General features: G+C 36.4%; 5 protein-coding genes across 6 annotated transcripts; 2 read left to right on the forward strand and 3 right to left on the reverse strand.

The window, feature by feature from the left end:
• The first annotated feature begins 90 nt into the window (after positions 1-90).
• On the forward strand, positions 91-4,480 carry mats (MOB kinase activator-like 1). 2 transcript variants are annotated; one of them, XM_066394960.1, is made up of 4 exons: positions 91-336; positions 1,505-1,671; positions 1,854-2,081; positions 2,341-4,480. In XM_066394960.1, exons 1-4 carry the CDS (start codon positions 323-325, stop codon positions 2,583-2,585), a joined length of 654 nt encoding a protein of 217 aa, XP_066251057.1. In that variant the 5' UTR covers positions 91-322; the 3' UTR covers positions 2,586-4,480. The 2 variants fall into 2 exon arrangements, with proteins under 2 accessions (XP_066251057.1, XP_066251056.1); XM_066394959.1 differs by lacking the exon at positions 91-336 and adding an exon at positions 358-642.
• A 449-nt stretch (positions 4,481-4,929) lies between these two features.
• LOC136412172 (atypical protein kinase C-like) lies at positions 4,930-7,675 on the reverse strand. The gene is made up of 3 exons (XM_066395135.1): positions 6,060-7,675; positions 5,903-6,006; positions 4,930-5,773 (listed from the first exon to the last, which is right to left on the reverse strand). The coding sequence occupies exons 1-3, from the start codon at positions 7,511-7,513 to the stop codon at positions 5,535-5,537; spliced, it is 1,797 nt and encodes a 598-aa protein (XP_066251232.1). The 5' UTR covers positions 7,514-7,675; the 3' UTR covers positions 4,930-5,534.
• Positions 7,676-7,887: 212 nt separating this feature from the next.
• Ntan1 (N-terminal amidohydrolase 1) lies at positions 7,888-10,211 on the reverse strand. Its single transcript, XM_066395183.1, has 7 exons — positions 10,018-10,211; positions 9,656-9,853; positions 8,933-8,998; positions 8,698-8,880; positions 8,435-8,643; positions 8,214-8,375; positions 7,888-8,066 (listed from the first exon to the last, which is right to left on the reverse strand). The coding sequence occupies exons 1-7, from the start codon at positions 10,049-10,051 to the stop codon at positions 7,941-7,943; spliced, it is 978 nt and encodes a 325-aa protein (XP_066251280.1). The 5' UTR covers positions 10,052-10,211; the 3' UTR covers positions 7,888-7,940.
• A 7,682-nt stretch (positions 10,212-17,893) lies between these two features.
• Positions 17,894-19,352, forward strand: RabX4 (RAS oncogene family member RabX4). Its single transcript, XM_066394880.1, has 5 exons — positions 17,894-18,143; positions 18,239-18,438; positions 18,489-18,575; positions 18,628-18,741; positions 18,797-19,352. The coding sequence occupies exons 1-5, from the start codon at positions 18,020-18,022 to the stop codon at positions 18,887-18,889; spliced, it is 618 nt and encodes a 205-aa protein (XP_066250977.1). The 5' UTR covers positions 17,894-18,019; the 3' UTR covers positions 18,890-19,352.
• A 225-nt stretch (positions 19,353-19,577) lies between these two features.
• Abi (tyrosine kinase Abl) lies at positions 19,578-23,828 on the reverse strand. The gene is made up of 9 exons (XM_066395229.1): positions 23,670-23,828; positions 23,149-23,429; positions 22,502-22,697; positions 22,261-22,437; positions 22,032-22,210; positions 21,800-21,929; positions 21,173-21,342; positions 20,528-20,696; positions 19,578-20,036 (listed from the first exon to the last, which is right to left on the reverse strand). The coding sequence occupies exons 1-9, from the start codon at positions 23,695-23,697 to the stop codon at positions 19,873-19,875; spliced, it is 1,494 nt and encodes a 497-aa protein (XP_066251326.1). The 5' UTR covers positions 23,698-23,828; the 3' UTR covers positions 19,578-19,872.
• Between the last annotated feature and the right edge of the window lie 22 nt (positions 23,829-23,850).

Consider the following 23,850-nt stretch of genomic DNA (forward strand, 5'->3'; position numbering starts at 1 on the left):
AGAATATTTATTTCTCCCAAAGGTTGAGGTTCGGCGTACGTAATATATATCTATTACTGTCTGTTTTATGAGTACTGCGAAGACAACTAATAGGACGTGATGATTTCCTTGTGATGTCACGGAAGAGTTATTTTTCGCCCGTTTTACACCAAAACATTCGAACATCTGAGTATAAGGTCATTGATCATTGATTTTCCAAAGAAAATCGGGATATTTTGCAGTGAGAGGCTAATTTTCCTGAAAGTCTTGGAAAATTCAGCTTTAACTGAATCCTGGGAAGTGGTAAAAGTGCTTCGCCATCGGCCAATAAAACTACGAAATCATGAGCTTTCTCTTGTAAGTATGAGTCACATTAAATGCCCGTGAAAAAGTGGAAAAATCAGTCAGAAAAACTGACTATTTTTAGTGCGCCTTCTCATTATCATATAGCCCAAAATAAGTCCATACTTTATGCAATTGATTTGAGTGGAATCTCCAAGATTCCCTATTGATTATTGCTGTTCTGAAGAAAGTGTGTTAAGTGGAGTGAAACGAATTTAAGTTACATAGAAGGTGCCGAGTTCAACCTTTCTTGTTATCATATAAACTTACAGAGTGTAACAGAACCATCATGAGTGATGAGGACAATGACGACTTGTCCAGGTTCAAATTTTTACTTTATTATTGGTTTTATCTATCTCTGGCAAGAGTCCAACTAAGTTCCAAGCCAAATTCAATCATTTGTAGCCCAACAAGACAAGTACTTTTGGCCCTCTTCTTTGCTATTCCTCATAGTAAAAAAGCTCTATGTATGAACTAAACACAAAGTTACATCCCTACAAATTTTATACCAGGTGTGCTTAACAAGTGGCAAAGGAAGTTTTTTGGCTATGTTTACAATTTAAAACTTGATGTGACCACTGATTTAGTCAAAAATCACGACAACTTACGAATTTTAGATTGAATACCCTGTATATTTTTCAATAATTAAATTCTAGCCATTCTTCAAAGCTTATTATATTGAAAAGTTTTTTTATTACTATTTATTATTATTAATTAAAGTATATGTATATTAATTTTTGCTCTTATTGTATGCAAAATCATGTCTAGAATACAAAAATAGAAAATATGCAGAGTATCCAATTTCGACTTCGCAAGTTAGGGTCAATTTTGGTTAAACTGGAAGTCGTATTAATTTGGCCATGATAGTAGACAATACTGTTTTAGATGATAAACATACTCTAAAAATTTCGTTTCAGAAAAATAATTAACAAAAAACCTATTAATGTCACTTGTTTAGGAAACAGTATAAAGACAACATTATTGAAGTTAAAGTTTCTACTTTGCTTGTTGATGGGGAGTACAGGTTCACCATTGGTTTCCATGGAAAGTATAGCCTTGATAAAGTATTTATTACCTCCCCCTGTACACTCTCAGATTTCTCAAGAGATATATGAACATCATATCAATGCAGGTCTCCACAAGTGAATAAATGGTTCTTACAAGATAAATTCTTTTTTTACAGTGGGAGTCGTTCGTCAAAAACTTTCAAGCCAAAGAAGAACATTCCAGAGGGAACTCACCAATATGAACTAATGAAGCATGCAGCAGCCACTTTGGGATCTGGCAACCTGAGGCTTGCAGTTATGTTGCCAGAGGGAGAGGATCTTAATGAATGGGTTGCAGTTAACAGTAAGTTGATATTTGTTTTTGCTTGGTATTTGAAAAATGTACTGTTTTTAAAGCTGGGTTTTTCACCAAAAATAGCATATTGTGAGTTACAAGGTATGAAGAAAATTTATCTTTTTTTTGGTGATTTGTTTTATCCTTTACCACCATTTTGATTACAGTTTCTTCTTCCGTTTTCCTTTCAGCCGTCGATTTTTTCAATCAAATTAACATGTTATATGGCACAATAACTGAGTTTTGTACTGAAGATAGTTGTCCCATAATGTCGGCAGGACCAAAATACGAGTACCACTGGGCAGATGGGCATACAGTCAAGAAACCAATTAAATGTTCTGCACCCAAATATATTGATTATTTAATGACGTGGGTCCAGGACCAATTAGACGACGAGGCTCTGTTTCCTTCAAAGATTGGTGAGTGGTAGATCTTAAACTGTCAAAGTGATATTTAAAAATGACTACCTAGCAGTGACATTACTGCCATTTTATATTTGTTTTTATACTGTGTTCAATATTTGTTTACTATAACTATATATTATGATTCACCTAAACCAATCTCCTATTCCAGCTTGCATTGTCTCACAACTTCTTGTCCGGATTCCATTTTTTTATCCTTCCCACATTCTATTTTTCCCTATCTTTGTTTCGATGTTGACATGGCGAGTGTTTTTAGGTGTGCCTTTCCCCAAAAACTTCCAATCGATAGCGAAAACGATCTTGAAACGACTCTTCCGGGTCTACGCGCACATCTACCACCAACATTTCAGCGAAGTGGTTCAGTTGGGTGAGGAAGCCCATCTGAACACTTCCTTTAAACACTTCATTTATTTTGTGCAAGAGTTCAGTCTCATAGAACGACGAGAACTTGCCCCTTTACAGGAACTTATTGACAAATTGACGGCCAAAGAGCAACGATAAAAATCGGCGGCTAAGCATTTTAATTTGTAATTAATTTTTTTGGTTAAACGCTTCTTTTTCTTGTTATTTCGGAGCGTAAACAAAGGGTGTGGATTGCTAAAAAGACAAGATTGAGCTGCTATTTACGGTACGAAGATTTTGACATAAAATTGATTAAATGAAATCCAGTTTATTTTATTTTTGTTTAATTTTCGTGATTTACTTATTTGAAGAAAACCATTGTAAGGTTTGTGTCAAAGAGATACAATATTAGAATGATTCAAAATAGCCTGTAGAAGATTTTACAGTCAAAGGGCTATACTTGTATCAGGACCGACTGTTCCATCAGCCATTTGAAGAGTTCATTTGACAATTTCATGGAATGCCCTATACAGGTTGATGTTTCTGGTGTTATACGTATTTCTAAGGTTAAATTATCATTAGCTTAAATTAATAATGCGGTGTTTCCCTCTTTATACTATTTCTTAATGTGACAATTTTTCCTTGAACGAGAATATGATGACCTACGGAATTTATAGCATAGTCGTGCTTCGTACTTTAGATAGGGTGTTATACAGGGTGTTACCTCTTTGGTCTCGTAGTTAGGAATTTAACGTTTCTCTCTCTCTCTTTAACCAAAGCAGATTTGTTTCCTCGTGAATAGTTTTCAAGAATTTCGTTCTTAGTTGAAATGAACGTCATTAGATTATTAGATTCAAGGCCAATAAGTTTATGTTGAAAACAGACCTCTTCGCGTCTGAAATAGCAGAGAAATTGGAGGAATTTAAAAATAATGTAACTGGTAGAAATGGAGATTGAAATAATTGACAATGGACGTCTACCAAAAAGTTGCGTGAAAAACAACTGTACATGCGTCTGATTTAATTAATTGAAGTTAGCAAATCGGTCATTTTTGAAATAGCACGTGATTATGATGCTCTGTGTAGAGATGTCCGAAAGACCTACAAGCAAAATGACCTCAAATTTCTGTCTTTAAAGAGGGTACCCGTATCGCCAATTCTTGCGTGCGTTTTTCCAGAAAAGGTGTGTTCAAATAACCGAAATATCATGCTAATATCGTTGAAAACCCAAGTGTGCACGGAGCAATGTACAAACACAATGTGGAAACAACTAAATTCTATAATATAATATATTCATCTAATTCTAATATATTATAATATTCAGACAAAGGAGTGCACATTATTCTAATCATAAATCACTACTGTTACAGTATTTTTTTATTTTAACCTTTAGGCTTTGACAACGTCAATCAGAATACGAAGCTCGATGATTTTTCTACTTTATTGATGGTATTTATTGATATTTCAATATAATCTAGTGACGTTATGTTAATAAATCGAGCTTGAAGATATGACAAATAGTCCACGCGATATTGACATAATAAGCAAATGCACCGAACGGTTGTAAGAATGTAGAATTATTGTAGTGATAATAATAAATTAGAAATGTCTAATGTATTTTCATACCTTTTTCATAACAAAGACCAAATATTTTTTGACGCGAATCATCTCGGTACATACATATTATAGCTTTTTTCGCGGTAGGGAATTAAACGAACAAAGCTATTATTATTATTATTATTATTATAAACATTTCGTTTTAGTAAATTAGTCGGATATACTAATCTTATTATGATATTCTCAAACCACAAATATGTAGTTTGTATGGAGTACAGTTGTATTTTTGCAATTCTTGCTGTACGGCTAGTGTCTAAGCTACAATAGTGATATATAATTTTTTACGATGGAAGGGAAAACAGACGAGTTTCCCAAATCCTTTTAGTTGAATATTTGTTTAATTTTTGTTAGGGTTTAGCAAGTTTTGCCTATGCAAAGCTACGGAAATTTTGCTGTTATGATTTGTACATATTTTATTAAAGTCTTTTTAGAAGCAAATTAGTACGTTTTTTTTCCGGAGAGGTATCTTTAAAGCCATTTCCATTTATCTTAATTTTCTCATGGCAGATCACATCAAAATTTTTAGAAGGAAAAAGTACGCCAAATGCTGGTAAAAGTTGGACGTAGGAAATAACTATGTGACGGACGAGTCAGAAGAGATTAGTTGAAACGGTAAGAATAGGTATATGAATCGCGGGAATGAAAAAGCATATCTCCATTCACTAGTCATCAAACATAGTTTTCTTCACCACTTTCACAAATTATTGTGAACGTAGAAAAAATTAAAGAAGCAGAAGTCTAAACAAGAAAATGGAATTTATAGCAGACGATTTGTAGCTGATTTGCCCAAATTTAACCTGAACTCGCTCTTCAAATAACCAAGATCATTACATGTTTAAACTCGACAAACCTTGTAGTATGTTATTTTTAATAAATCAACAAAAAACTTAATAAAATGTTATTTTTATTTGAAATGCTTGTACATAAATAATTTTACAACTAGATTTTTAACAGTGAATTTAATGAAAAAAATTTAATGAAGATAATACAAAGAACATATAAACGAATTGCGTTTTAAGCAACAATATAAAACATAAAATAAATCGGTGCAAGGAAAACATTTATTTATTAACTATCGAGTGCGAATATAAAACTAAAAAAAATACTATCAAATGATAATCAATACTTGGAAAAGTAATACTTTAATAAGGGGCAAGTTATACCATACACGGTAACTTTATGAGAAAGACTAACTTACCACTAAGGTAGTAATCTCTATAGACTCTGTTATAAAATTTCCATGGTATTTACCTTCTTGATAAGCTCTCTAGAGAATAGTTTAGCCCCAAATTGATTGGAATGTATATTATGGTCGCACGGAAATAAATCAGTCATAGAAAACAGTCTTATTTAAGACACGACGAATGAGTACCAGTAGTTTTACTAAACTAAATGATTTTAGGAAAACAAAGAAAACTGCCAAAAAACTCCAATAAGGCACCTGCTACACTGTTGAAAATTGCCATCTGATACAAAAACATCGTTTTTCGTGTCAGACACAATCCTCCAAAGACATAAGAAGGGGATTCACGTACTCGAAGCCCTCGAATTCTGATTGGTCAATTTTCTCAATGACCCGCGGATCGTCTGGTGTCAAATGAACTGGCTCATCAGTGAATTCGGGAGGGAAATTGGCCAAATCTCTGTCAGAATCGAGCCGGGGCTTGTAGGGGGGTGGAACTTGTTTTTGCTCCAGCAGATCCCAATCAATACTTTTGAAAAATTGATGCCCTGAAGGGGTAGTTTTGATTAGGAAAACAGATGGGATTGTTTAGACGATTTTTCACAAATTATGAAATATTTACTACTCCCTTCGGATTGTTTAATATGGAGAAGTTTAATGCTAGTTCCATTGCTTACCTGTAATTTCAATAAAGGATTCAGTACTGTGACATCCCAATCTGTCTGCAGGATTTTTGTTCAAGAAACCTTTTAGAACATTGGCAGCTTTAACACTTAAAGATCTGTAACAAATGGTTGTAAAATAGATACAGACAAATCCTTTTTCTTAACTTACCTTGGAATACGAATAGTTTTCTCCAAAATCACCTGGAACAAATAATCCTCAGTATTCTGATCTGGATTCTCTGACGCCCCTGCAATATCAAATGGAGATCTCCCAGCTAACATTTCATACAAAAGAACTCCTAAAGCCCACCAATCAACTGAAAAACCGTATTCTTCCCCTCTTAAAATTTCTGGAGCAATATAATTTGGTGTTCCACAAAAAGTGGATGTGGTGTCACCAGGCCGAATACCCTCTTTACACATTCCATAGTCAGTAAGTTTGATGTGACCCTCATGATCAAGCAACACATTATCCAGCTTTAAATCTCTGTAAATAATACCTTTGCAATGTAGAAAGTTTAGGGCTAATGATATTTCTGCGGCGTAGAAACGGGCATGTTCTTCTGGAAGCTTTCTTTGCCTTTGCATGTGGAACATCAAATCTCCACCTCTAACAAATTCTATTACAAAGAACAGTCTTGAAGGAGTTTGGAAGCAAGAATGGAGACCCACAAGGAAGGGGTGATTTGAGGCTGTTTCAAACACATGTTTTTCTGTTTGGACCCAATCAATATCCTCATCATCTGTGACTAAGGCTTTTTTGATTACCTTCATGGCATAAATTCTTCGAGTTTTCTTCAGTTCTACCATCAAAACTTTAGCATATGAGCCACGTCCTATAACCCTAATCAGCTCAAAATCATTCAATGAGTACTGCCTTTGAGAGCCTGGCTCTAATTCCTCTAGAGGTCTATTGGGATCTTCAACAGGCACAGCTTCTCCAGTTACATCTGGTGGTGCTTCCACATACTCTCTTTCTAGTATTGAGTCCTGATTACTCCTCACAGTTTGAGGGACTTCACCTTGGAAATCACCATTGCTTTCTGCAGTACTGCCCTCACGGGCAAGAGTATCTCGCCCATGATAAAGGGTGCAGGGAATATTAACAGCTTTATGACACTTTTTGTGCACAAGCAGCTTGCACTGGATGCACTTGAAGCCCTGCCGGCCGAGACCCCAAATCCGCACATTGCACAAGGCACAAAAGGCTCGTCTATTGAATCTTTTGGCTTGGAATATGTGCCCATTTACTCGGTACAATTTTCTCCATCTCCGGGCACCTCTCCGGTAAATTGATCTATCCTCACCGTGGCATGGCATTCCTGGTTGAGCAGGTGCACTTGGGAAGACGTGAATAGGCAGTTCAGAGTCTTTGTTGACTTCATATAATCTAATAGCTTCATCCAGCTCCAATTGTGTGGAAATGGTGCAAGGGTCACCCTCTTCATCAACCCATTTCATAGTGAATATTTGATCTTGGGAAAATCTGCATATTTCCCGGATTTCGTGACACAGTTCATCTAAAGTTATGGTACAATTTATGTAAATTATTAAAATCTCGCCGCTGTAGGCGATTTTTGCCCTAATTTCATTGTTGTTCTCTTCTACTAGTTGGGTGGGCATGTTGTCACAATATGGACAAAATCACTAAGCAAATACCACAAACGATCCCTTAATTGATCTTTAATGGGGGGGTGACTCACAGCTTCTCTGGTTCAGTTATAAATCATTAAAATAAAAATTTTGGAAAAAATTAATGTGGAATAAACAAAGATATGTTCCTGTGTCAGAATTGGACAATCAGATGTTTAGGATATTTGTCATTGTCATTCATTGATCAGAACTGACTTGTACACTTTTCGAATCTTTAATTTATTCTGTAGTGTAGACAATGTAGACCATAATCGAATTCTCAACTAATAAACTATTCAACGAATAGATACATTCTATTATATTAACAAGCATTACTTTTTTTCTTAAGGAAATAAAACTCCGCGTCCTAACCATAAACTTTAATAGCATAATAATAGTTATCTGTACAGATCAATATTTAATATCGGACAGGGCACCACAAGCCAGTGTGCTCGTCCCTTCTAAAATAGTGGGGTCTGTTATCTCGAAAAACTGTTATTGCCGGAAACTGATTGTCTTGGATGTACTTCAGAGCTGCTCGGATCTAAAATCACAGTAAATCGATCAAATTTTGAAAAAAATCCATGGAGAAAACTTCCAAAGGAACCCTCATTTCAACGTTTCCATGGAAATTATCTTCCAGATACGGTTCCCAAGAAATTTGATCCATTATTGGGCTTCAGGCACGAACCTGCATAACAAAATGTGGAGGCTGAACTTCAGGAGACGTGGATAGTTGCTGCAATATAAATTCATCGGTCTGCTCCAACCATAAATCAACACCTCTTAAAGGTTCATAGTTGAAAGGGCCGATTCTCAGGAGACCAAGGGCGCAATCGTAGATGTCTAAAACCTTAGAAGGCCAAATGTAAACCAGTGGTCCACAATACGGAAGAGAAAGGCTGCTTTTACCTGAGGAATTCCCGTCAAATGACGAGCCAACCGTAGGGGCTGATCTGGCCCTTTGTCGGGAAAAGTGGCTGGGAATATCTCCCCAGTTTTCGTGTTAATGCCGATTCCATAAACTATGGGCCAGGGAATTCCCCCTCTCATGTGAGTGTTGAGTTCGCCTAAACAAGCCAATGTTAGGTCGATCTCGACTGGATGCTTGTGGAAGGAACCTTTTGGAAAAAAAAAAATGTACATCTTTAATTTGAAAATACGGATTGCCTTACTCATAACGGAGAAGAAAATGTCTTCAGAATAGCTGTGAGCATCAGTAAAACCACCAACCAATTGCAGTTCGATGCGCCCCTCAGGGTAACCCAGGGCCAGTTCTTGAACCCTCTGGATCATAGTGCAGACCGCTTCGTCGATTCCGGAACCGTCTAAATGGGCCATAGCCACAGCACCGGAACCTTTAATTAGGGGCTGATTAATTTAGAGGTTTTATTTGCAGTGAAAACTTACCGGAGTGTCTCACTACCACGATTAGGCAGGTGGTGACGTCGTCGGAGCCCAGGATGGTGACGTTTTCTGCAAATCAAGCAAGAAGACTTAGAAGCAAGAGAATCTTTCGGTTTTTGCCACATATAGTTTTAATACGAATGTCCAGCGTCCATTTTGAGGACACTTCATTTGTGAAATTTTTTGTAAAAATCCGTTGAAGACGCTCGTTAAAGAGAACAGAATTTAATCGAACTTCGCTCAGATAATGCTTTTTGGCATTTGCCACGCACGGTTTTAATGCGAAGATCCATTATCCATTTTGAAGGACACTCGTCTCGTGATTTTTCGTGAAAATTCACTGAAAAGACACTTACAATGAAGAGAACTTAATCAAAATAATGCTTTTTGTATGTGCCACGTACATTTTTAACGCGAATCTCCTGTGTCCGTTTAAAGGACACCTCCTTCTTGTAAATTTCTGTAAAAATGCCCCGATCAGACTCTCGTAATTACCAAAATTCAATAATTCCGTCCTTAATTTCAAGAGTCAGATTTGAGCCAAATGTTTGTCTTCAAGATCCTTTAATTTTGATCCTACAAATGCACAAAAATGCTTCAGTTTTGCACCCATGCCCGATACGCGACATGCATGTAGTTTTGCATGGTGCGCTACACTGAATGCAATCCCGATGCAGTGGAGTACAGACATTATCATTCATTAACTTGGAAATAAATAAGTCTTACTGTCATGAGGTACTGTAGCAGCCAGCTCTCTCTGCAGCACGTAAAGTAATCCAACGGGACCAATAACCTTATTGGGTACGACCAACAATTGCGCCGCCGTTTCTCGGTACACGGGATGATTCAAGTAGAGAGCCCTGCTATCTGGAGGACAATCTTCCTGCAAAACTCCATTTAATACCAGGACCATGATATTTCGCTCTGAAAATAAGAGCAATTTGTCTGAGTTCCTTGGTATAATTTGATTAATCGTTTTCGCACGCCGGTCAATCAAAATCTAAATTAGAAAATCCAAGAAAGCCGACCTGACAATGTGCCTGAAAGCTCTCAGCTCTCTCTGACTAGTTTATTTATACGTTCGTTACCTATAAACATCTCTATACAAAAGACGATAAGCATCGGTTTTATGCGGTCGATTATCTGCTTTTGGATATCTTGAGCACGATTTCGAATTTTAAATTTGATCCGGCGAAGTTCTGCTCAAATTGAGATTGGGCCTCAACATCATCGGACGACGATTCGAATTAACGAAACGTTGTTAATGCAGTCGACAGTGATACAGATCTAGTATGTAAATTCCTGTTTTGTCCAACAAAAGACTTTCCGAATAATAACTAAAAACTGAATAGAATGTGCCTTTATCGACACAATCGGATATTATTTCGAAAATCGTTTAAATATTCATACGGTTTGGTTTTGCTGTTCGCATACTCGGAATAAATTAGCATAATGTTTATAGGCCTCGATGCGCGTCTGATAAGGATGATTTTTATGTTTCCTTTGTAAAAATTCATTTTTCAGTACCCACGGCCAGTAAATCATAAGACATTAGACAGAGTAAAGCATGCGATTATCCACGAGTAAAATGAGTAGGTGTACGCCAGCACTATGCTGCGTGGTGATTCGTTTGATTATGCATGAGTGATTAATCACAAGCGTTTCTGCTCAAATGGAAGTTGCTTAATACGTTAGACCATGTTTGAAGTATCGGCAAGCAGGGCAAAGGGTTATTTATCTACGAGCGAATTCTTTAAAGTGCAAACACGCCTGAATGAGTTATAAAATGCCATTAATTATACATGAGAGGAGTTTCTTCATCGCAATTACATATAAATAAATTTTACTCACGTGTGTGAAATATGATGGTAATTTATGACCAATTACGGGCGCCTGCTGATAATAAACAAGGCATACCAAACTCGTGCATAATAATTATTTTCTGTCAGTAGTTTTACTCACGGAGAGTTATCCGTTTTTTTCGGTGTATTTCAACTTTCCTCCTGCGATTATAACAGGCCAACGCTTAACGCACAAATTAGCGCCACCGACTAGTAATCGCAGATTATAATATTCATAACAGCACTATAATTGACGAAAACAAGCGTCATATAATAGCCGTTTTATCTTTTCCAAGTTTAACAATAATAAAAAAATAAGGAAAAAAAACGGTGCAATTTTGGAAAAACGTTTGCGGAAAACTGCGTGTCACTGGAGCTTACCTGCCGGAAACACTGATTAATCACTAATACATTAAGTACCACTTGGGAACCTTTCGGTAGGGGGGATTTAACCACTGAGAGATTATTGCAGGGCAAGTGAACAAAGTGCGGTGGATGCTCTATGGTAATGTAGCTGCTGAATGCGGAGTCGGACAAGAACTAAACGCGTCCGCTAACCGTCGGATTACCAGCCGGAGGTGTAGGAGTAATGATATCGGAATCAAAACAGCTGGTGGTAAATTACAGGCCACTGGGTTGGTTAGAACTGTCGTGGAGGTTTGGCCTGTTTGTCAAGATCAGGCCCTTTGAACAAGTACGATCTACCGCGGTGATAAGATCGGGTAACTCAAGATAAATTAATGTAGGGGAATTTGGTGTAAGAAATGCCGTTTCCGAGACCCAAATCTCATATTTTTCTAATGACCCATCGGGGTCGTTTGCGTGTACTTAATGACCGCCCGTCAGTAATCGCCAGAATACGTTCTGAATTTTAGGAAGACGCTCGTGTCTCCTTTTTTGCGCTCCTCGTGCTCATCCCAGAGGGAAAACCTCTAATAATAAAACGAAGGAGCGGCATATATATTTATGGCTTGAAATGTTAAATCAGAACAGTCGCACTATAATACATAATGCCGGGGCGTTTATCAGCTTTTATCCAATATGTGGAATGACCCCAGATTGAAAAGGTCAGTTTGATTTATTAGATCTGTCTTTTCGTTATCTCGTAATTTCCTTTTAAAAATTAATCGTTTTCCTTGAAGATATCGCTTTCTGGACAAAAAGATAAAAAAATAAGATTTTTAAACATCTATAGCTGGTTTATAATGGAATACGTGGAATTTTGCGATATCGGCAATAAGTTTTCATATTTTCATTGCTCAGCACTGCATTGTAATTTTAACGAGGAATAAGGCGGATATCGAAGTTTCTTTTTTAGTAGTGAAAAACCAAATTTTACCTTATTTTCCACCAACGAACCACAGAAGGTTTCATTATTGCTATTGCAACTGACTAAGCACTATTTTATTCACCAAAAAATTCTTAATAAATGGCGAATGCGCACGTTTAGGAAGTTAACCCTATTAAACTCGGAAATTCAAGTTTTTCTGACATAAATATGTCAATCGCGCGTGATTTCCATTAGAAATAAGCTCCGAAAAAGAAAGAAAAAACACTTTCAATTTTATTCTCAATATTTCAAATAATAATTATAATTTGGCTTTACCGTTTTGAAACCGTAATTAATCGTCAAATTGAACAGCATTCGTCTAATTCTACTGACATCATAAACATGGTACAGTTTCAGAGATACCGACAGTGTTACACACCGTTTGAACCGTCCTGTAAGTCAGTCATCGGACTGTACAGCTTAAGTCTCGTTATAAAGCGTCAAATCCTAGCTTGGCTAATTTTATTATAAAGTATGAGGAGTTCTTGACAAAATGGTGGATGGAGATCAGTATAGAAGACCCAGTTTGCAGTCGAAATTAAATACCACCGCCAGTTGGAGCCACAATAGAATGTTAGCTCAAACAACTGATTGAGCGCTAATCACTACTCCATTGATCAATCATCATCAAAGAACTGTTCTTGTATTAGGAAGTTCTTGTTTCACCTGTCAGAACTTGACGATTTCCCATACTTTAGTGCATTAACAGTCAAATAACCTCCAGTAGAGTCACACTTTCTGAATAACCGTTCGATCGCGCGTTTTATCATCATCATATTTTATTTGCCATCTTTGTCCAGGTGTGAAAGCTCCCGATACTCAATAGCTCTGGGCAATCCCTTGAGACGCTTTGAGATATCGCCCTTCTGAATGGGCACTCATTATTTTTCGACAATTCGGACTATAGGCGAGACAGTCCTTATTTGGGGTAACAAATCGAGACACGGGATTTTAGATGATGGGTCTTTGAGGCTTCGGTAAACTTGGCAATTTAATCCATCGATCATTTTCGTTATTTGATGATGCATTAATCGAAAAAATTCATAATAAATTGAGGCTCGTACAGTTGTGGTCCGATAACGTTGAAATATGTCATGCGGGCTTGAAGAACCTATGGAACCCAGAACAGGAACTAATTACGGGTACGGAAAATTGGTTATTAAAACGTCCAGCGAACGATGAGCTAGGAGGATCCAGCAGCGAAGATCGTGGCCGATATTTTTACGCCTCAAGTTACGGTACATGCTGGCCGTATACATTTTCAACGGGCAGTACTGCGGAACGCTGAAAAATACCACCATGCAACCTCGTTTTCCTTGGCGAAATCCATTTACTCGGTTTGAGTGATTGATGGCGGAGGAACTTACGGAATTTCCAATAAATTACAATATGATGCATCTAATGCCATTTCACCGAAATCTTACTAGATTAGGTTACATTAATCAAAAGTGCTATTTACCGTTAAACGATGGTAATTAAATAATCAGCTTTAAACTAGTCGATTATAATCGAAAATATGGCAAGAATGAATTTTTTTTCTTTGAGTCGCCATCCTTCAGCTAGCAGCATCCGTGACATTCGCCATTGTCAAGAACTTTGGTTAATTGATTAGAGAAACTGCCTATGGATTAATGTGTCATGCAACGCAACTTTGAATATCACTGATATATTCATCCACAGGCTGTTCTAAATAACTATCACTATCTTATAATTTCCGGAATGTTGCCAAAAGTATTTTTCATTTTTGTTTGTTAAATTTGAAGATAAATTAAAATTTCAGAACAGTGCAAAATTTCAGTTAGTTTACGAAATATCGAGAAAAAAATTGAAATTCGGCAAAAGCGTTTATGTTTTCTTAGCGTCATCATTTTTAGTTAAAATCTTGCGAGATTGACATTTTTTTTCTCCCTTATTAATAAATACATTTTAACGTCTTATGAGATACGTACTGACGACTTAGGATGTACTGAGGAGTAGCACCCTGTACATCAGTAATATTACGTTATTAATGGCAAAAATGATAGATTGCAGACTTGAAAAAATTAAAAAACTATACTGTTATGTGTCCAATTTCAAGGGTTCAAACCAAATCCAATGTTGAAAGAGCAATTTTTACTCGTTTTCAGTATGCGTTTTTCCATTTTTTTACAAGTTTCATTCGAAATTTGATGTTTTTTAATCAAATTTCGAAACGTCAAAAATTTTGAAACCACTAAAATGACCAATGCTGTGTCTTTAAATCAGCATTTTCACGGATATTATCCTTTTGGTAAAGTGGCAAGGACTTTGATTTATTGGCCCTAGAAATGTCCATTTATTCATAGTCTTTGCTTGGTCTGAAAATAAATACAAAGCAGTCAAAGGACATCCATCATAGATGGCAATCTCCTTTCTGAGCATTCTGAGCGTCAAGTGCTTATTATAGAGGTCCACCCCGGCCCTAAATGGCGTTGGCGCAATTTAGCAAACGACGTTAAAATTTATGGCACAGTTAGGTATGTTTAGCGGTTTTCAGCAGACGGACTCCGGGCTAATGCCCACCTTCGGTTTTCTATAAATAATCGGTAATATAAGCAGATAAGTAAACGGAAAGAGTCCGTTTAAGTTTGCGAAAATCACGACTCAGTTCGGGCGTGATGTTTTTACACGGAAATGCCGAGGACTAACTGTACCATGGCGGCTGATTACACCAATTAAAGACCGTCGACACGCGGCGGAATGCACCCACGAAATTGATTATTCCGATTTAATCGCGTATTATCTGACCGGACCGTACCTGAGATGAGGGATAATGGTAATTATTCTCTCAGCGGCCTTTTTTTACTTTCGACAATCTAACGCAAAATCAAGAACATCCGCGCTTCGCTCTGCAACTTCGTTAAGTTAATAACTTCCTATAATTTCAGTTATGAAAACTGCGATAAAATGTCATAGATGTTCTACATAGCCAGTTGATTTTACCATCGACTTACCAATTTGGATGAAAATTGCAGAAGTAGCAAATTTTTTAAGTTCAATTTTGCGACTTTTCTGTTGCAGACAAGGCAATGTATTCAACGCGATCAGAAACCGTCGCGTTTTTCTTAAAACTCATAAATTAGCGCATTTATTTTCGAAATGGCAAGAAATCAACTAAATCTCTAAAAGTACCGATTTTTCCGAATTTTTTTTTTAAATCATCGCAGATTCGGCTGCAATATCCAGAGGTGGAAATCAACTGCCATTCGTTTGCGCATTGGCGCTATTTTATCATTATAATATATCTGCTATTTTTTAGTAATAGTTACTAATAAATGCGTTTTTACAACGCGAAAAATCTTAGTTTTTACGTGGTTTAGCAAATAAATTAGAAGTTCTTCACTCGACTACCTACTTCCTCCCAGAACTCACACTTTCTCTATGTTGTGAGTCGGAGGGGCTTTCGCATAGTTCGCGCTGTTCTGATGCACCTAATGAGGACCAGAGCTCGTAGAAAATGTATAATTTCTTTTAAGTTATTCCACATTTTGCCAAATGACTATGTTGTTGCTGTTGTTTACCTGAGGTTTTATAGTTGATTTTCTCACTGAAAGGCGTTATACAGTTAAAACAACCTAAGGCAATATTTTCCGCATAAACGGAACTGTACACTACAGGATGAATCGATTCCTATCAAATCGAATAAATTCGAGCTGAAAGGTGTTATTTACCCTCCATAAAATGATCAGGGATTAAACTGATAAATGGCCGGTTGGCTGACCAAGAAAATTAATATTCCTAGCTTTGCCAGAGGAGTCTTACGTAATGGCTCTCCTGATTGATGCAAGGAAACATATCGGGACGAGGACGATTTTAACCACGAATCGGTTAAGATTATCATCTTGGAGAGAATAGGAAAAAGGAATAATCCCAGCAAAACGCATTATTGGGCGTAGGTCTTAGAAGAAAGTTGGTAGTTGCTTCGACACGCATAATTGGGATTTAGATAACAATTACTCTTTCCCGTTTATTTCATGTCGCTAATAATTTATCTATGAAACCATCCTCGAGGCGGTTTCATATAAGACAAAGACGGACCTCGGAAGAAATTCTTCGCAGTGCGGATCGGCAATTTATTAAAAGACACGCGGCTTTGCGCTTCGCACATTAATAACCATTGGAAATATCTAAAAGAAATTTTTAATTTTTCAAAGATTCCACCATCCATTTGTTTCCATCAGGTCGTTAACTCGATGGTTTATGATCTATGGATATGGCTTTCTGGTTTATTTTATATTCTCGAGTCGGGACTATATGATGGTAATGGGTATGGGAACGGCGAGAGCGGACGTCATACCCGGGTTTAATTGGTCGCTTATTGAAAGTGCAATTTTACTTACTCATTGAAATTAATAAGTCTGTAGGTATTTGCCTTGTAAATTATAAGTATTTTTCGTTGCTGGTGTATCAAATTGCTCGTTCTAAAAACATATTTTTGGTGGCCAAATATAGCACGTTACTGTCCCTATACGGGTATAAAGAAAGCATTTGCCAAATTTTCAGAATAATAATGATAGCATAGAATGCTGTCTTCGCGAGTGGCAAATTAATTTATTCACAGTAACAAATGGACAAAATAATAATCGGAGTGTTCATACACGTTTGAACATGTCCGTTAAGGTACTCGAAGGGGTTTTTGAAGAGCAATGAAAGCCACCTTCGCCACTAGAAATATCCATAATCACAGGATGTTTTCTAAGTAAATCGCGAATATGGGAATTTTCTCGTTAACAGCAAATTTATAGCTACAACAATCTGTTTTCTTTATATATCTAGTGAATGTAACTATTTTTAACTAATAATTGTTCCTAATAAAAAATTAAAGCAAATTTAAGGAAAATATCCTGACTTGGCACTATCTAGGAGTTATTGCGCCAAGTAATCTTACTCTTTATAAAGAAGTCTATAATTTGTTATATAGCGCCATTTAAGTATTTGAGCCAAACTGAACATTGCGCAATAGAAGAAATCTGTCTGAATTTGGGAGTTAATGCGTTGCCTTCTTTATAGCTGGCGGCACCAGTCAGGAAACAAAGAGTGTAGGCAGCCTCTTTTGCATAAAGTATGGCGGTTCGTAAAAAGTACCTTTGCAAGGCTCCGCGACCACAACTGTGTTATTTACGGTCAATTTAAGACCCATATAAGTCCATTTGACCGATAAACAGAACATCGGAAATTTCGGAATTTTTTCGAAAAATGTCAAGGGAAGGACGTATCCATTTTTTGCCACTTTTCAAATTTTAAACCGCGATAACTCGTGCAGACGTGGGCCAATTGCCTTAAAAAATATCTCAAATTAATCGTCTTGGTGAGCTTTTTAAGATGCCGCAAACAGTGTGTCGATATTTTGCAAAGTTTCCGAAATACAGCATTACTTATGTCCTCAATTTTTGCGATTTTTTGGGGCGAAAAATTAGGGTTGGAAAAAAATGCCTTTCCGAGGTTTCGCGACCCCAACTGAAGTATCCACTGTCGATATAAGTCCAAGATTTTTAACTGTAATTTAGGAAATAAAATTTAATGTTCTTGCGTTTCGAGTGTCACCTGTGTGCGCCACTAATTTGAATCGAAATTATTTGTCAATTTTAACTTTTCCGGAAGCAACTCTAGCGGTTTTTAAGATTTTTTCAAAAATGTTTAGTATATTATGCATAAATGCGTTATTAATAAAAATTACAAATTCTGGATAATTTGGTGGAGAATTGCTTTTGGTTCTCGGGGACGAAGTGGTTCCCTCCACTTTTAACGGTATAATGAATTTAACTTGAAAGTTTCACTTCCTAAATGACCTCGGTAAAATTCATCATCTCCGAAAATCAATAACCAAGATCAGCTGTAAGGGAGCAATGCTCAGCCCTTTATAGCTAAACAAAGAATCGATTCGAAACGTTATCAGGAAAAATGGCGCTAGATTTCGCAGCTACATACAAAATCCTGGTTTTAGGCGACTCAAACGTTGGCAAAACTTGCATTGTCCATAGGTTTTGTGATGAACGGTACTACGATACCTACATCTCAACCATCGGTAAGTAAGAGAAAATTCTCTCTTAAATACATACCTAAGACAAAGGTTATTTCCTTAAATATTTGAATGTTTAATAAAAAAACTGTTTATTTAAGGCATCGACTTCAAACAAAAAATAATAAATCTCGACGGAGTACCCATAAAGATGCAGATCTGGGATACAGCTGGACAGGAACGTTTCCGCACCCTGACCACCGCATATTATAGAGGCGCAATGGGCATTTTGTTGCTCTATGATGTGACCAATTTAGAGAGCTTTAACCACATTACTTATTGGCTGCAAAACATCGAAGAGGTTTGTGGGGAAATTAACTAAGCCCTTTATTGCTGAAAAATATATTCTAGAATGCTTCTCCTCATTGTATAACCGTACTGGTAGGCAACAAGTGCGAGTCCAGAGATCGATTAGTGGACAAGGAAAATGGGCAAAAGGTGATTAATATTTATACAGTTTTGTATATCAATAATTAAGGTTTTCTTGAAGATTGCAGAGCATTTTGATTTGCCTTTTTTCGAAGTGTCCTGCAAAGACAACATTAACATAGAAGCTTGTTTCATGTGCCTAGCTAGGAAAATTAGGGAAAAAAGGGAACATAAGGTACCTAGGGAGTAAGTATAAGTGATTGTTTATACATGAGTATATAATATTTCAGGATTATCCATTTCTGGATTCCGCACCCAGCGACCAGAAATCCGATCTCCTCAATCCTAGAAGCGACCTTAGAGCCTGCTCTTCAGGTTGCTGAATAACTCTCTCCCCAATTCCGTAAAAAAGACTGTCACATGTAATTCGGATTTTAGTTAAAGTAGAATTTCAAAAATTCATCACCTTTCTAGAATATAAACAATTTTAGAAAGTTTCCATAAAGTGAAATATTGTAGCCTTAAGGTAGACATTTAAATCCCCGGGCTCCATATAGGTATTTCCTTATTTTAGAGCTGACACAACTGACGTTTTAAATTATTACAATAAATTCTTATGGAGTATTAGACTCTAAACCGGCTCAAATAATCGGTATTTTAATTGCAGCTTTATTACTGTGATTGTAGCTTTATTTAAGGCGTAAGTGAAATGTACAGGGTGTGGATAAATTTACATCTAAACGATATTAATTAATATATTGTACAACTAGGTAAATGCGGGATGCTGATGGTAGAATTAAGTTTGCTATTAGAAATAATAAGTTTCTAGGGCAAAAATTAGATACTTCATTTTAAGGAAATTAATAGTTTTATTTTGGAAACTTGCCAAAGTGAAAAGTAATATTTGTCCACCCCAAATTTAAACTATAATAATCTATTAACTCTAGGACCTGAAAAGTATATCATTAATTTAAAAATTATCGTCTCCAGCAGCGTCCTCTGGCACGTCTTTAAACTTTTGACCTTTTTTCAAGGGAAAATTTATTAGAATTGCCGAATAAAACACAAATATAAGGCTGATGAATTTATTTCTCAAATTCTCATCCTAAGAAATGTATCTTATTTATGACAGATAGTAAAGAAAATATCATAAAAATCTAATACAAGTTTACACTTTATTAACTCTAGGATTCCATTAAGCGACTAATACCTACCTACTTTGAATACAAGAACATCTAAAGGACTATAGAAAACACTTCTTAGTTATTTTTTTACGAGTTTCCACTTATAATAATAATTGGCTCTTCTAAATCTAACAACTACTAGCATTATTAATATGTAATGTCGTTCCAATAGTGAAGGAATGTTAGACGCAAGGCTCCACATAATTTCCGGGAAATAGCCCTGTGATCCCGTCCATCACTCCTTCCCACCACCCATCGTCATTCTTTTTTAGGACATAAATCACCGAACTCTCCTGAAAGCTCAGTTCGTCATCCTTGTCGGCGTAATAGTCGTATATTGCAACAACTAAAAGTGTAATTTATTTGTTTAACGAATGTCACTGGATAATATACAAAATTATACAAGGTGTAACATAAGTAGGGGTTTTCCTTTTAACACGACATAGACCTTAAAAAATGAAGCAATATTTGTTTAAATCTGTAAGTCGTGGGTACTTTACAACCATATATTATTTTAACCACTAGTAGATTTGATAAAATTGCAATAAACTTACCTAAATTAAATGGGAAATAGAAAAAGACAACGCGTCTTGAATAATTTGACATTTGTAGTATCCATAAGTAGAGGAACAATGGAAATAATAACGATATATGAATGTATTTTTGCATTAATTTGTTAGGTAAATATAGAACCATATACACGTCCTTGTTAACCTGTTAGTCAACTCTTAAAAGAAAAGCGAGAAAATGTCTTTCGCAGTTATTTAGCACATCAAATGTGTTTGTGTGTTTTAAAGATAATAGTGAAAAAAATTTTAATTTCTAATTTCAACTAACCTTTTTCGATATAATTCTTAGGAACCCAACCAGGCAAGTCATCCTCATCGGGGACAATGGGCATAACTCCCGAAGATGTCCTTGGACGCCCAAAAGCCTCGTGTTCGTCCTCGGGCGGCGGAGGAGGTGGTAATGGCGGAGACTGAGAACCACTAGCTCTTGAAGCGGCCTTAAATTACAAAAAGAAAGAAACATTTAGAAACACAAAATTTAAAGAAATCACTTAATTATAGCGCATATCTTACACATTTTTAAGAGAGGTTTTGATGCATCTAATCCTGACGAAAATCTGGTTTTAAAACATCATTTACGAGGTGCGAATACGATATTGATGCCACTAGTTAATTTATTTTTATTGACGTATTTAATTTTTATACGTATAAAACGTATAATATTAGACGTATAAAATTTAAAATGTTTTAAATACAAATATATGCATTTGGGAAAAACATTTGAACATAAAGTTTAAGATAATCCATTGTACGGCCCCAGATGCGTAGCACAGAAAGATTTTTAGAAAATAAAAGCGCTATAAAAATAGAGTAAAACGGAGAAAATATGAGACATTTTTGTAAAGTTTATAATCGATAATATACAGGGTGTGCAATTGAAAAAAATGTACAAGTTTTTTAATGAAACACTCACCAATTGCTGTTGCAAAGCCTGACTCATTCGATGCCCTTGGGCGTGGGACAAAGTGTGCATCCCTAAGCTTCCGTGAGGCACTGGACCATGATGCCCGCCCATCAGCATTGGATGGTGCTGGTTGGAGCTTAGCACCATCTCTTGGGAGTTTATTAATGGCGATGGAGGTGCTAAATTGTTTTTAACAGAACAGTTCATTTTTAATAGCGTTTCTATACATGGTGTGTCCAAGATAAGAATATCTAGTATGAGAATCTTAATGGTTTACAGTTAATTGAAGGACGGAAGAGAATTCCGTCCTTAATAGAAGAAAGCCTCTATTTTTCTGTAGAAGACAGAGTCATGTAAAATTCAGATTTAAATATAGTTTATATAAATATTTGAGAAAAACTTTGGGTTTTACGAAATTTTCTGTTGAAAATATACTGACTTTTTGCAAATAAAAAGAAGTAAGTGAACTTTATCAAGCGGGAAAAATTCGCTCTTTTACTTTAATCTTTGTTAACTAATATGTAATTCCTAGAAGGATATAAATCACCCTGCATATAACACGTAGCCACTCTGTATACAATCTTTACAAGTTCCCCATCTTTATCTTGGACACATTGTATCTGTACCCAAACTTACGAGGCATGATGTGGATCTCGTGAGCCCCCCCATAACCACCCCCTGAATTGGGTGGTGGTGGAGGCGGTGGCGTTTGCGGCTGAATTATGCTTTGATGATTTTGCTGGGTCATTGGATGAACCATACCAATCTGTCATAAAAAACACAATTTCTTGCATAATACCGAATTTTTAGGAAAAATATAATTTATAAAACACGAAATTTCTACTTGAATTGTTATTCAAGTTCTTACCTGTGGTTGCGATTGTGGGTTAGCGATTGGCAAAGCACTATAACCAGGACCTCTTTCCCGTCTCGGATGACCTAAAGGATAATTCGGAGCATAGTGACTTGGAACTTGAGGCGGAGCCACTGCTGGGGGAGTACGGTACTCTCTGCTATTCTTCGAAAGGGTGCCTCCCGTTACAGAAACTAGATAAACCCTTGTGACTTGACTTGCTTTTTTTGAGGAAATAACAAACCTTTACTGGAAGTTCTAGAAACCTGAGGTGGAGTTGGGGGTTTAGTGGTAGGTGCAGGACCCACCATGGGATTACCTGGCATCGAATTAACTGAGTGAATACTGCCAGAACTGGATCCTCGTTGCTTTTGCCTAGGAGTGCCTCCGCTTCTCACGCCGTGCCCAATATCATCAAATACTAAAGAAAAACATTAAAAACTGTCTTAAGCAAGGGAAACAGGCAAGTTTGATACTGAACTTACTGGTGTAGTCGATGGGTTTTCTCAAATATTTTATTGGCTTCTCCGGATTTGCAGGTGCAATTATCTTATATTGTCTATTAGTGCTTTTATTTGCAGTTAGAACGCCGATTTCTCGCCTAGCAACTTTTTCCTTATGGATCATTACAGTCTGTGATATATGGTTCATTTGACTTTCCATTTCTGCGAGTTGGGCTGACTAACAGAGAAAACAAAAATCTCTATTTTACGTATTAACAGGTTAAGAGATGGATGAAATTGAAAATAAAGACAACTTGACCTGTTTTTCAGTCATTTTTAATATTTAATATTTCCAAAATTGCTTATCTACTAAACCACTCCCACTTATAATGATAGAAGAATTGAACTTTCTGAATGAGTTCTATCAAGGGATCGCTTAACAGACACCTGTGTCTGCTGTGGTGCTATAGTAGAATTTTCAACCAGGGACTCAAAGCAGTCACATTTTGTAGACATAAACAATGGGTTGAGGATTTAGTTTTTTGGGTTTAGTGATGAACAAATTCCCAAGAAGCAATTGTTAAGAAAATGTTGCAAGAAATTTTCTTTACAATTCATAACTAAGCCTTAACCTAAAGCCCTTTTTATTTGAAATTTTCTTTTAAAAAGCAGTAAAATGCAATTCTTACCTGCATTTCTAATAATTGTAAAAAATTGTAAGCCAAAGTATTGATCTGATAGGCAACACTTGCCAATGACTGAGTGGTGTAGTTTTTTGTTTCTTCTAAGGCGCCCCTCTTGTTATCAGTTTGGAAGTAGTTGGCCTCACAATATTCAGCTACTCTTTGTAGATTGGTGTGGTTGTCTGTGAGATTGCTTCGACCCTCTGGGATCTCAGATCGAAGCAGCGCTGCTAGTTCTGCCATGGTCTCAGAGTCACTCACTACACCTGATTCTTTTCCTGGACTTCCTATGACAGGGAATGTTTCAAAGCATTGAAAACTATCGTTTTGATAACTTAGTTGAAGTTCACAACAAATACTCTATAGCTTATGTAGAAACAACCTCTTCACGAATGATACTTCAGAAATATTTTTATTTGGTATTTAATAATAATGAAAGATGAGCAGGGAAAAACCATTATTTAAGCAGTAAAGAGATAAAAGGTGTGGTCAAAGGATGTGCAAGTTTAAAATAAGCATGTACATACCTTGCTGCTGGTAGTATGCAACACTCATAATCTGCCACTCATAGCTTCAAATTTCTAGAGACTCAGTCGCGTATAGAGGGAACTGTAGTGATGGTTTTACTTGAACAAAATAATTTAAATTACGATACAAATTAACAATTACAAATTAAAAAAACACATTCATTTAAGAAATATTAAATAT

This window comes from Euwallacea similis, chromosome 11, assembly GCF_039881205.1.
Source record: "Euwallacea similis isolate ESF13 chromosome 11, ESF131.1, whole genome shotgun sequence".
Classification (NCBI taxonomy): Eukaryota; Metazoa; Arthropoda; class Insecta; order Coleoptera; family Curculionidae; genus Euwallacea; species Euwallacea similis.

What these genes read in the sequence shown, in the direction of transcription:
- mats (XM_066394959.1), top strand. Translation starts at nt 611, where the DNA reads ATGAGTGATGAGGACAATGACGACTTGTCCAG. An exon ending in GACAATGACGACTTGTCCAG is followed by an intron (nt 643 to 1,504) that starts GTTCAAATTTTT and finishes CTTTTTTTACAG; the next exon opens with TGGGAGTCGTTCGTCAAAAA. An exon ending in TGAATGGGTTGCAGTTAACA is followed by an intron (nt 1,672 to 1,853) that starts GTAAGTTGATAT and finishes TTTTCCTTTCAG; the next exon opens with CCGTCGATTTTTTCAATCAA.
- LOC136412172 (XM_066395135.1), bottom strand. Translation starts at nt 7,513, where the DNA reads ATGCCCACCCAACTAGTAGAAGAGAACAACAATGAAATTAGGGCAAAA. An exon ending in AAAACTATTCGTATTCCAAG is followed by an intron (nt 6,007 to 6,059) that starts GTAAGTTAAGAA and finishes CATTTGTTACAG; the next exon opens with ATCTTTAAGTGTTAAAGCTG. An exon ending in ATCCTTTATTGAAATTACAG is followed by an intron (nt 5,774 to 5,902) that starts GTAAGCAATGGA and finishes CTACCCCTTCAG; the next exon opens with GGCATCAATTTTTCAAAAGT.
- Ntan1 (XM_066395183.1), bottom strand. Translation starts at nt 10,051, where the DNA reads ATGCTTATCGTCTTTTGTATAGAGATGTTTATAG. An exon ending in TGCTACAGTACCTCATGACA is followed by an intron (nt 8,999 to 9,655) that starts GTAAGACTTATT and finishes CTTGATTTGCAG; the next exon opens with AAAACGTCACCATCCTGGGC. An exon ending in CGTGGTAGTGAGACACTCCG is followed by an intron (nt 8,881 to 8,932) that starts GTAAGTTTTCAC and finishes CCCTAATTAAAG; the next exon opens with GTTCCGGTGCTGTGGCTATG.
- RabX4 (XM_066394880.1), top strand. Translation starts at nt 18,020, where the DNA reads ATGGCGCTAGATTTCGCAGCTACATACAAAATCCTGGTTTTAGGCGAC. An exon ending in TACCTACATCTCAACCATCG is followed by an intron (nt 18,144 to 18,238) that starts GTAAGTAAGAGA and finishes TGTTTATTTAAG; the next exon opens with GCATCGACTTCAAACAAAAA. An exon ending in GGGAAAAAAGGGAACATAAG is followed by an intron (nt 18,742 to 18,796) that starts GTACCTAGGGAG and finishes ATAATATTTCAG; the next exon opens with GATTATCCATTTCTGGATTC.
- Abi (XM_066395229.1), bottom strand. Translation starts at nt 23,697, where the DNA reads ATGAGTGTTGCATACTACCAGCAGCAAG. An exon ending in TTCTAGAACTTCCAGTAAAG is followed by an intron (nt 22,211 to 22,260) that starts GTTTGTTATTTC and finishes GGGTTTATCTAG; the next exon opens with TTTCTGTAACGGGAGGCACC. An exon ending in TAAGAATTATATCGAAAAAG is followed by an intron (nt 20,037 to 20,527) that starts GTTAGTTGAAAT and finishes TTACACTTTTAG; the next exon opens with TTGTTGCAATATACGACTAT.